General features: G+C 42.0%; 1 protein-coding gene across 1 annotated transcript in view; it reads left to right on the forward strand.

The window, feature by feature from the left end:
* Rnf130 (ring finger protein 130) overlaps positions 1–12,821 on the forward strand; it is a 173,713-nt gene that overhangs the window by 113,143 nt on the left and 47,749 nt on the right. Inside the window, 1 exon segment of the mRNA XM_004629299.2 lies at positions 8,965–9,215. Coding sequence (XP_004629356.2) covers positions 8,965–9,215 — 251 coding nt within the window.

The following is a 12,821-nucleotide window of genomic DNA, read 5'->3' on the forward strand; positions in this document are numbered from 1 at the left end:
TTTAATTTAAAATTTCAGCATCAGGGCCAAGGTGAGAACTCAGAGGCATAAGTGTCTGCCTGGCAAGTGCAAGGTCCTGAGTTCAATCCCTGGTAAAAAAAAAAAAAAAGCATCAAAATGAATAATTATAGCAACTAATCTGTTGAGTGAGATAGAAAGCATGAATCCATACTGATGTAAAAGGTGAAAGTAAATTGGAAGTTTAATAAGGAAGAAATATTTACCGAATGGCAAAGTACCTCCCCACAAAATACTTGTTAGTGACAAAGGGAAAAAAGATGGAGGACATTACTCAACAGATGATCAATGTGAACTTGATGAGTGGGAACAGGTCCAGCTGTACACTGCCTGGTAACACACTGAAGAGAGCGCTCCATAACTTCTCCGATGTTACTGCCAAAGGCGGGTTACAGGCCTCACCATGTGGAAATACTTTCCACAAGTCCCTGGGCTGTAATCGTCAGAAGTTAAGATCATGCATAATAAGGAGAGAACAGAGGCTCAGGGCAGCTGGGTGACTGTGCTCTGAACTGCTGCAGGGTCAGGACTGGGAAATCCAGGGGCGCTTGAATGGATTCTAAGATGAGATGGTGGCAGTGGATCTTTCACAAAGCAGTTTCTGATTTTCTGGGGATGGTATTTTGTAACTTTGTTGTTTGTAGAAAGTACACGCTAAATATCTGGGATGATATATGCCAGGCCACCAACTAATACAGATTCTAGGTTCTGGATAAATAGGTTTCAACTTTTTGTAAGTTTTTTATTTTTAAAGTGAATGATTTGGGGCTCTATGAATACCTAGTATGGAACAAAAAGACTGAAGTGGAGTTCTTGGGGAAAATGCCTTTGAACATTCAAAGGACTGCTGTGTGGAAGAGGAATTTTAATTGATCCTGAGATGTACAGCTAAAAGTTGGAATGTTTCTTAAATTCAGTAGTATCTTACAATTTGACAGGACTCTTTTTCTTTGTAAAATATAAAATTGGGGGTCAGGGAGACAGCTCAGTAGAATAAGTGCTTGCCCGGCAAACACAAGGACCTAAGTTCAATCCCCAGTTCCACCAAAAATTAAAATAAAATAAAATAAAATAAAACATAAAATTATGGTGTGCCTTACCCTTGATGGCATTTTTGTACCATCAATCGTCGAAACACTATTTACTTTCACAGTGCTGCTTTTCCCAAGGACTGAATCAAGAGCCATGAGTGGATATTTAGAAATCTAAATTTCAGTTTTAAAGATCTTCCATGTACTTAAAACGACCTGTGGGTAGAACCAGCTATCCTAAAAGGGTCACTAATTTGCAGAGTTCTCATATTATGTTGAAGGTTAATGATGATCTCTTCAAACTCTTGACTAAAAGCTTCTGTGACTCTCTTCTGCCTGCTGTTTTTATTTTCCTAATTGTTCATATCAGCCCTGCCTCTATACAAATCGAAGAAAATAATTCCTGTTCTGTGCAAATCTGTGCTCCTACCATCTTTTCTTTTTTATAACATGAAGGGAACCAAACTGAGAGATCACTTAATGAGTGTACGTAGTCAAGAGGTAGTCTAGAAACAAAAGAAACTGACATATGAATGCCACATGCTGACTCTTTGCTCTGCCTAAGTGAGATTCAAGAGCTTCCTGTCCACAGAATAAAAGAATGTGGATTTGCTAGACCCTTGTTCCTTGTGAGGATGACCAAGCCCAGGATCCTCAGAAATTATCAATCATGATTTACATGTTAGCTCTCATATGTCAGCCTCATAGCCTAAGTTCAAACTTCAGAAAAAAGTACTGCATGAATAATGTGATGCAGGTGTCTTCCTGACTCGCCTGCTGCTGCTTTCAAAGTACTTCGTTTGCATAGCAGAACTTCCCCTTTCACCATCGCTGTCTCTCTTTGTCTTACCCACTTTCCTGCCAGTCACTTCCCATTCATCAGAGGCCTTGACTCCCAGCTTGCTTGCCGACTCAGGATCCTGTAGTCATCCGGAGCAAGTTTGGGCTATCCATGGAAAGTGAATACTTATCTTAATACCTTTCTCAGGTCTTGGGCCATTCCACTTCTCCAGGATCGGATCCCAAAGCCGCCCCCTGCGTGTCATCACTTCCCCCAGTTACATCTGAAGTCTCAGACTTTAGTGCCCTAAACCTGTTGCCATTGCCTCTCCCCTGTCCTCTTGCAATTTCATTTTGTAGAAGCTTCCAGTTCCTTGGAGCCATTCCCCCAGCTTTCCTCCTCCTGGCTTCACTCCTCCATTCTTCCTAGACCTGATAAGCTACTGTGAGTCAGTCTGACAGCAGTTCACTGGATTGAGAGCATCTGTCAAGCATGACTGGCTGTGACTGGCAGGGCCGTGTGGCTCTGCAGGAGCCCTGAGCACCAGGTTAATGAGATTGGACTTTGGTTGATAGGAAGGAAGCACCAACAGCATTTGAACAAGAGAGGACAGGACAGGTGTGTGTGTGTCAGCAGGAAATATATAATTTATATAACTTATCCCCTAGGTGGGTCAGAATTATTACTGTATTCACATTGTAGAAGATAGCCTGCCTGCACGTCTGTCGGTCTCTCTCTGTCTGTCTCTCTCTCTCCCTCTTTCTTTGTGTCCATTAAAGAATCAGCGAAAAGTGAGGACTGGGTTTGAAGAAATAAAAGTATTATAGATAAACAGTTGAAAAGAGATTTAAGTAGGTAGAAGTGAGAGCAGAGGTGATGCTGGGATGGAAAATGGGCAGACTTCTCTGAAGCAGCATAGGCCCTGGCCAGGCTCTGTGGCTTCTCAGGACACTGCAGGAAACCCTGGATATGCCTGCTGCGTGTCCTGCAGCGGTTCTCCTGGAACTGTGAAGCAGCCTTGCGCTCTCTCACTGATGGTACATGGTGTTCTGCTTCACATGTAAAGAGCTCACTGAGCCCCCGCAAGAGTAGCTAATGCCATGGCTTCAACTGCCAAGGGATAAAAGTATCATCGTGGACACTAGTGTTGGAGTGCACCCCCACATGCGTAACTAGCAGGTGTTTGAACTTAACACCTAAATTCATCTGTTAAGGTATAAAACCTTAGCTGAGTGTTGATAAGCTTCTAGTGAAAACATTTATAGCAAAACCACTTCTTTCCATTTGCAGCTGGGTGCGTCAGGCAGATCCACTCCTTCTTTCTCCTTTTCTCAGGTTCTGGGTCCTCCTTTATGCTGTGCTTGGCCGCCCTGGGCTTGCCCTGAGGTTTATTCCCAGGAAAGGGAGAAAGAAAGGGCATTTCTGACTCCTTCTATTGGGTAGGCTCCCTGAGGTGCACCTGGAGGCTCTGTGGTGTGGAGGTTGAGCTGCTTGGCAGGGGCCTGTGTACTTCTTGAGCCAGGGGAGAACGTGAGGAGTAGATTTCCAGTCGGTCAGAAGGCCCTTCCTGTTTCTTTGCCCTGATGCCTTTGCAGTCTGTGAGGGAAGGCAGGTTGGACGGCTCATTAGGCTGCATTGTTTGCATAACCTCTGCCGTGAAGCCTACCAGTGGTGCCTAGTACTTGGAGAGAAAAGACTGAAGTTTGGAGAGTCTGAGTATTGTGCTGAGATTTGAACCTAGACCTTCTGATTAAGAGCCTAAAGGAAGATTAATTCTGAAATTCCTGCTTTGGGCCACTCCAAGTTGATTTTTTAGTCAGAATTAGTAATAGTGTTACTGTGTGTTTCCACTGATTGTTTTTTCTCCATTGAGAAATAGAATTGCTGGGAATGGACAGCTCTATTTTACAGAAAAAGTATTTTTTAAAATCATTTATTTATTTATTTGGTTAAGGATCTCTGGTACAGCATGCAGTACTGGGGATCAAACCTGGGTCCTTGCACTTGCTAGGCAGGCACTTAGACCACCAGGCTGTCTCCCCAGCCCCTAGAAAAAGTATTTTTAATGGGAGGAAAAGGTAAGTAGAAATTTTTGTTAAAGCTTCTGGTTACAGAATTATTTTACAAAATGTGGGGAAATTACAGCATGAGAAAAATCTGTAGTTCTAAAATTCTAGCGACATGTTTCAGGTGAGTGTTGATGGATGGGGAACGCACTGAGTGGAGGCTTACTAAGGAGCTGGCAGCACGTGTGACCTGGGTGTTCCCCACAGATTGCTCATTAAGAAGAGAAGTCCATTGCAGTGCAGCAGTCTGACAGATACACGAGCAACCAGGTCACAAAAGTTCCTGTCAGCAGTCGAGATGAAGCCTGCCCCATGCTTCTGATGTGATGCCTGAGAAGGGAGGCTGTGGCACTACCTTATGGCTTCTTCCTAGACGTGTAAGCTGGAGGTCTGATCACAGGAAACACTTGGCAGAGGACATTTTTAAAACATCTAGCTTGGTCTCTTCAAAGATGTCAGTGTCCTGAACAGTGGACAAGTGACTCTGGAATTTTGGATGGGAGGAGACCAGTGAGACATGACAACCAACCATAATGCTCACAGCCGTCCAAAACCAAACAGCAATTATAAAAGAACTAAGGCATGCCATGTGCAGATACCAACTCCATGATAAATTCAATCATTATGTACTTCAGACATGTACTAATAACATTTTAATGAAATAAAATAGACATTATTAAGAGTACATACAAATGGATTATGAACCTTGTTCTTAGGAAATACTGCTGAAGTATTTGAAGATGTAATGTTCTCTTGGTTGCAGTTTACTCTTACTTCAGTAATAAATATAGAAAGGGCAAAACCTTATGTTTACAAAGCTAAAGGCACATGACGGTTTACATAGTATCAAAACTATTCTGTGTGGGGCTGGGGAAAGAGCTCAGAGGCATAAGCACCTACCTGGCACACAAGGACCCGAGTTCAATCCCCAGCCCCGCATGCTGTGACAGCCCCAGAACAGGCATGGTGGTGCATGCCTGTAATCCAAGCACTGAGAGGTTGAAACAGGAGGATCACTATGAGTTCGAGACCACTATGGGAGCTACAAAAGTAAGCACAAGGCCAGCCCAAATGGCATAGGAAGACCCTGTCTCAAAAAAAAAAGAAAGAAAAGAAAAGAAAAAAAAACTATTCTAAGTGTTAAAGAAAAAATTTCAAAATTCAAGAGGAAAAATAGATTTGTTTATTAGAGTAATCAGACTTAAGCAGTGAAGCATAGATTCCCATTAGAGAGTAACAGTAGAAAGCGCCTGCAAGCAGGCACAGGGGCCAGGGGTTTGATCCCCGGGCCTGCTGTGCCAGTCCCGCCCCTGGAGCTCACTGAGACTGCAGTTGAGACTGGGCATGGTGGCGCATGCCTGTAATCCCAGCTCTTGGGAGGTGGTAAACAGGCCGATCACTAGGAGTGTGATCTAGTAGTGAGATCCTGAACACCCTGTAGACCTTTCCCTAAAATACAAAAATAAATGAATAAATACAAAGAGTAACAGTAGAGAAAGTTTTTCAAGAAAATAGTTGAAAGCCAGAATCACCAATAGCTGTTTAGTTTCATTGTTATCTCTTGTAAATTAATACTGGTTACCGGACACATTGTAACGCATATCAGATTCTGAGGCTGTATCCTTAATTTATTAGCAGCGTTTGCCAAAGACGTCAGTGTCTTTGCCACGGACTTAGGATACAGGAGTGTGATGAATGGCCCAAATATCTGTCATCTTGCTTGAATGTTCCCATCATTGTGATCTAGTTAATCCTCAGCTCTTACCAATCCCTGCTTTTTGTAACCTTACTGTTATCCTAAAGATTCATGTTCCTCTTGCATTAATCCTCCTCCCAGATTCTTAAGGCAAGGTCTTTAAACCCAGGTGGGCTTCGGGTGTTGGGATGGGGCTTTTCTTAGGAGCAGACCCTGAGTAACTTTCACTGGAGTCTATAGCGGATTTAAGACAGCACAGTTGAAAGCCCCAGTCCTCACTGGTGCTCTGATGGCCCCTATAATTTGTTTCTCATCTTGTTGGATCACAAGACTTAGTCTCCTTTACTATTACTCTTTCTAGTTTATTCCTCTGTGTAGGGTGACAAACTTATACCTATATTTGGCTCCCTTTCTAATCCCTTTGAGATTCTCCTTTGCCCTCCAGAGATCAGATAGTTTTCCTGTTGGGCTTTCCCATTGCTGGAAACAGTACCCAACTCCCACAATTTAAAGGAGAGGTGGCTGGAAGTGATGACATGCACCTATAATGCTACCACTTGGGAGCCTGAGGCAGTAAGATCAGCACAAGTTCAGGGCTTAGCCTCAAAAACAGAAAGAAAAAAAAAATTATTTGGTTCACATTTGGATGGATTCAGTCCCAGCTTCAAGGCAAAAACATTGTGGTGGCCGAGAGAGACAGAAGCAAGCTGCTCAACCCATGGCAGGGAGTGGCAGGGAAGAAGCAGGAAAGGGAGGATCCCTAACAGGAATGCCCCCTTCCAGACTGACGTAATGGTGCACATATGTCGTCCCAGTGCTGAGCAGGTGAGGCAGGAGCATCATTCTGGTCAAGGCCGGCCTGAACTACACAGCGAGACCCTGTCTCAAAAAAAGAATGCATCCTTCCAGGTCCAGCCCTAGTGACCACCTCCACAGCTCCACCTCCTCACCGCCCCTTCAGGCCCATTGTCAGCACTGCCAGTGACAAATCCTCTGAGGAGCATGTCACCCTCACACCTCCCGCCACTGCCCTCACCCCCTTTACCTTCCAAACACTTGCACCAGGGAGGCGTTGTGGATCCCATGCAGCACATGTCAGTCAGGGGCATAGTATGTGCTCAATAAATATCGTTGCATGATGATTGAAATAATTAAATTCTTCTTTTCCAGACAGCTTCCTAGTGAAATTAGTTGACATGTTCCTTTACTGTTCTTTGAGTGAAATTACCTGGATTGGTTCTCTTGGCTCCCTGTACAGCCTTCCCTCTCCTTTTTCCAGCCCGAGTCTTCGAGAGGGAGCCTCAGAACTGAGTTCTAAACACTTGTACCTGGTGTGATTATAAAGCAATGAGACTGATTGTCATGTGTCTTTTGTGGGATCCGTCTCAGTTACTTTATAGCCATACTGGTACTGATACCGCAGACCCCTGCCTGTTGGACAGCATTGTAAAGTGCAAGCTTCAGGTTTCTACGTGTAAATTTAACCTGTGAACATTATTTTCTCTAACTTACTGACCAAAGTGCTTATTTCACAAAGGTAATTAGATGTTAATTTTATTGCTTGCATTAATTTTGCAGTTTTCTTTTTGTTTGTGGATTTTTAAACAGTATTATGGTACACTGTTCTGTTAGAATGGCTGGAGCCATTCTGAGTAAGGTAATGCACAAATCTGTGTTCATTGGAACATTTTTCAGTCCTTTTGTTACTGAATTACTTCTTATTGCATGTAGTCTTTTGACTGCAATTATAGTACAAAAATGATTCTTTTAGATAAATATAAATGAAACATAAAACCAATGTTTTTAATAGTCATTGAAGAGACTTTTGAAAGTTCAAGTTTAGGGGTTTTGCCTATTTGTTTGGTTTAGTGGTTTACAGTTATGTACACAAATCTTGCTCAATTCAAATAAGTGATTATAATTTTATCTTTCCCAAAATAAAATATTGTTTCTCCTTTCCTATTTCCAGTTTCTCCTAGAGCACTAGTGGCTAACCTATGGCACATTGTTAACTTTCTTTTTCTTTTAAGACAAAAGATGTTAATGTAGAGTTGTTTTTTCCAAACTAAAATCTCAATATTTGGCTTAATTTCAGCATTGGCACTTTGAAGTAAATACGTGGGTTTGGGGTTGCAGTTAGCATTCAGTGTCTAACAAGCTCACCACTGGCTGTCTTAGGGATCCTTTGAAAGAAGGCAGGTTGTAAACATGGGGAAGCTCCTGTTACTGGTCTATGGAGACAGGCTTCTCACTTCCTTAAGTAAAATGAGAAGCCTTTTCTTTGTGGAGGAGGAATGAGACAGTGCTGCCCTGCTGTCACAGGAGCTGTGGTTTCTTACCTGTAAGAAAGTGTTGCTGTTTCTGAAAGAATACAAGGGAGAGGACTTTGTGACTCAGAAAGGTGACTTCAAACCAGCCTCACAGCTCATAACCACTGTGGCTGCTGGACAGCTATAGAAGTTAAAGGACTTTGATACCAAACTAGTCCAGAATGTTGAAGTATGAACTTGTCTCAAAAAAATTTTGAGTTCCAGAGGCTCTGGAGTAAACTGGAAAGGAGCCTCACCCGGTCAGATTTCTAGGGGTGAGACCAGATGTTAATAAAATGCCCTGCTGTTTGGCCCTTAGCTGTCTTTGCTGCGGGGCCGCGTGTGCATCCCGAGCCATCATGATGGATGTTACAAAACTCTGTGCCCTGGGCGCCTTGCTCCATCACACCAGCTCTGCTCAGCAGGGTTCCACAGGCGATCCCGAGGGTGGGAGGTCAAGAAACACTTGGTGTACTATAAATAACTGCATTTCTCCTTCTATTACGAAATTAGGGTTTTGTGAAGACCATTGAGCATAGAAAAGGCTCTGTGAATGCATCATAATTTTGTCACATTTCTATGACTATATCACTATCACTTGTCAGTACTGTCGCATTTGGCTATTTTCATAGTGCTTTTTAAATATAGCTGTGGCCAGGTGTGGTATCACATGCCAGTAATCCCAGCACTTGGGAGGCAGATGCAGCAGGACTGCCCAAATGCCGGCTTGGGACTGCGTCATGAGTTCATGCACAGCCTGAGCTGCATAGCAAGACCCTGTCCCAAACGAACTACAGCAACAGAAAAAACTAAACGTAGCAATAGATGTGTGTTTTTAATGCCGTCATTGTTTTATGCCTTCAGTCTGAATCTTGCTTAGCACACACCATGCCCACTTTTAATTCCTTATTTCTGTTATAAAGCTCAATCTGCAAATCCTTTCAACAGCAAAAACTAGAGTTCTTCCAGACAGCTTGCTTGCTTACTTTTTCATTCGTTCATTCATTTGATTTTTCTACAAATTTTAAATGTTGCTCGAATCTGTATTTATTTCATATTTCAGGCACTGGAGATATTATTGCTGTCATGATAACGGAATTGAGGGGCAAGGACATTTTGGGTTATCTGGAGAAAAACATCTCTGTGCAGATGACAATAGCTGTTGGAACTCGAATGCCACCCAAGAACTTCAGCCGTGGCTCTCTCGTCTTCGTGTCAATATCCTTTATTGTTCTGATGATTATTTCTTCAGCATGGCTGATATTCTACTTCATTCAGAAGATCAGGTACACGAATGCACGCGACAGGAACCAGGTGAGTGGTAAGTGGTGGTGCCCTGCAGCAGCCGCTGCTCACCAGCTGGCGGCCACACGTCTGTTGTGATTGTGTACCCTGCAGACTTCTTTCTTCACTAAAAGCAAAATTGTAACCTTTGGTTTGTCTTTTAATGTTACAAACATATATACACAAATGTTTTAAGGATATTTTAAACACATAAAGGAAAAAGTTATTACATTTAGAGGTGTTGATAATATTTTCCTTAAAGAGATAGTTTAACATCATGATATGATTTGCATTCTTTTTTAATTTAAAGAAATATCACAAAGTTACTTTATTTTTTTCCAGTACCAGGTCAAACCCAGAACCTTGTGCTTGCTAGATGGGCTCTTAAGCCACTGAGCTATCTCCGCAGCCCCACAGTTACATTTTTAAACTGATAACTTTGGTTGTCTCTAGAGAGGGGACCTGGAAAGATTGAGGACACTTCACTCTTCTTCCCATGTGAAGTCTGAAGTATACATTAACTGTTCAGGGATGAGAATCCCTGAGTTCCCTGTCACAGCTATTTCAGACTGGGTGGTGAGAGTGAGGTAGAGCAGTGGCACAAGAGGTCTGTGGCTAGTGGGGTCCGAAACCATCCATTACCTCGTGCTACACAGTGAGTTTTGGCTGAGTAAGTAAAGACACTGTCAAAGCAGCATGCTTCTCTGGAGTGGAAGGCCTAGAGATGACGTTCCATTGGTTTGATGTTCTGGCAGCCTGGTTTGAGCTGTTAGATCCTTGTTTTAGACACTTCTTGTAGAAATCTGTACTCATAAGCTTTCTGGCCTTGTGACAAAATGTCCAAGAATAGTGCCTTAATGAGAAAAACATTTATTTTGGGTCATGATTTCAGAGGTTGTAGTCCACTTCCAGCTGGCTCCATCGCTTTCAGGCCTGTGACAAGGTAGAAGTATCATAGCAGAAGGACATGTTGGTGGAAGGCTGTTTATGTCATGGCCACCAGGAAGCAGAAAAAGAAAAGGACACGACAGGCAGAGGACACAATATAGCCCCCAGGCACATGCCTGTGTTACCGACCCTTTAACTGGGAACCCCTCAAAACTTTCATCCTCTCACACTAATGCCATCAGTAATGCCATCAGGGGATTAGCCATGGAAGCCCTTCAGGTATTTTTAGGCCCAAATAGTAGAGACTAGTAAGTAAACTGCTGAGAGAATGACTTAGAGCTAAATTCACATGGCACCGTCTTCTCCTAAGGTGTACCAGATTCCTGTGGGGAAATCAGAGTTTCCCTCTGTCCTCATTCTAGTGAAAGAAGCACAGACTTTGCCATGAAGCAGATCAGCGTTAATTCCCACCTTCCCACCAGCCTACCCTGCTCCCTCTTGGACAGTTTATCTAGCTTTCCCACCCATTTCTTCATCTGAAAAAGACAGGTAGTTTCTGTGTCTGCTTCTTGCGGTGCTGGGGATGGACTCAGGGCCTGCGCGTCTGGGCAGTGCGTGGCAGATGAGCTGCACGCCGGCCTTTACAGCGCTGAGCGCTAGGGTTTGCTGGACCTCTGTGTGCTGCTCTCTGTGTTGTTTCATTATTTATAGCTGTAGGCTTGCAGAAAGGTGGCAGTAATACAAAGCATCGCCACCACTCAGATTCCCCACCTGTTAACATTTTGCCATTATTTTCTTTTCTTTTCTGTGTGTATCTTTTTTTAGCTACTGGAGAGTAAATTTGAGGCATGAGGCCCCTCTCCTTTTAAATATTTCACCATATTTTTTGTAAAAAAAAAATTGTCTTAGGTACAATATAATTATAAAAATCAGGAAATTAGAATAACTTGGGAAAGGAAAAGAAGAGTGTGTGTGTGTGTGTGTGTGTGTGTGTGTGTGTGTACACAAGATAGCTAAGATAATTGTACTATTAATGTCTGTTAGTTCATTGAAAAGAACAGTGTTTAAAGAAAGTGTTTATATTGTTTGATCAGTTTACATGCCTATATTTGGTAATCTTCAGCCACCTTGAAGAAAACAGTGTGCAATATAATAACCATTGTAATTTCCACTCATTTTAAAATTCTGTATTGTTTTTATTTTTTATTCTCGTTAAAATAAAAATAACAGGAAATTAGTATCAATCCAGTATACTGTCTGATCTGCTGACCTTTTTCAAGTTGTACAAAAATGCTCAGTACATTAATAGAAAAATTAATAGAAAAAAGTGCATACTGAATCTGTCTGATGGTGCTTGCTTTTGCCTTCTTTTGAGGTCTTCATCAAAATGGGTCAGTGCACTGCCATTAAACAGATTCATTGCTTTCTGTGCAAAAACCTCAATTTAATAAAAAATAAAAAAAATTAAAAAAGAAAAGAAAAAAGTGCATACTTATAACCCCAGCACTCGGGAAGCTGAGGCAGGAGGATGTTAGTTCAAGATCAGCCTGGGCTACGGCGTGAGCTCAAGGCCAGCCTGAACTTCATAGCCAGATCCCGTCTCAAAAAAACAAAAAATAGATGAAAAAATATATAGAGGGCCAGATATATAGCTCAGTAGCATAAGTACCTGCCCGGCAAGTGCTAAGTCCTGAGTTTGATTTGTGGGACAAAACAACCAGGATGAACTAGAGCAGATTGTGTGCTGTATATGCATGAAATTTTTGAAGTATATAAGTCATTTATTTTGTATTTGAGTTTGTCTGATGTTCTGTTCCTTAATGAATAGATTCAGGTTATGTGGATCTTGTCAAGATACGAGTCCTTCACATCTTTTAGCACTTTATTTTGAGATAATTGTGTATTTGCTTGTATTTATAAGAAATGATACAGAGAGATCCGTAGCCTATACCCATTTCCCCAGTGGTTATGTCTTGTTCAACTGTAAGAAGGTTCACAGCCCAGAAACTGACATAGATGCTATCCACTGGTCTTACTGAATCCACTGACATCTTCAGATTTCTCATCAGTTTGTACCCATTTGTGTGTAGGTTTGGTTGTGTGGGGGCCTTATTCTGTGCATTTTTATCCCATGTGTAGATTCATGTGACCCCCTCCAAAGTCCAAGACAGACAATAATTTCATCATAAGGATCTCTGTGCTTGGCTTTAGCAATAGCCGTGTCTCACTTGCCTGCTGCCACTCTTCCCAATCTGTTCCCCATCTCTTTAGTTTCGTCCTCTTAAGAGTTCAATATAGGGGCTGGGGAGATGGCTCAGTGGAATAAGCACTTGCCTGGCAAACACAAGGGCCTGAGTTCAATCCCCGGTACCACAAAAAAAAAAAAAAAGGAGTTCAGTATAGGAGTTGGGAAGATAACTCAGTGGCATAAGCACCTGCCTGGCAAGCAGAAGCTCCAGAGTTTGATCCTTGGTACAAAAAAAAAAACAGACCTTGAGGTTCTTCCATATTTGGTTTTGTTTTGTTTGTTTTTTTTTAATTTAATTTAATTTAATTTTTTTGACATCAGTTATTTTTATTTTAAAGAAAAAAAATAAAAACAATGGTACAAAAATCTCAAAACAAGATTTTAGGGGAGTAACAATGGTTAGTACATTGTGTATTGTTATTGCCAAAGTAGTTTCTCATATTACAAGATCTAGGCAAGAAATAATAAATAAACAACATAGGTACAAACCTCTTTTTTTT

The sequence above is a fragment of the Octodon degus genome, unplaced genomic scaffold (genome assembly GCF_000260255.1).
Source record: "Octodon degus isolate 3935 unplaced genomic scaffold, OctDeg1.0 scaffold00029, whole genome shotgun sequence".
NCBI classification, from domain to species: domain Eukaryota; kingdom Metazoa; phylum Chordata; class Mammalia; order Rodentia; family Octodontidae; genus Octodon; species Octodon degus.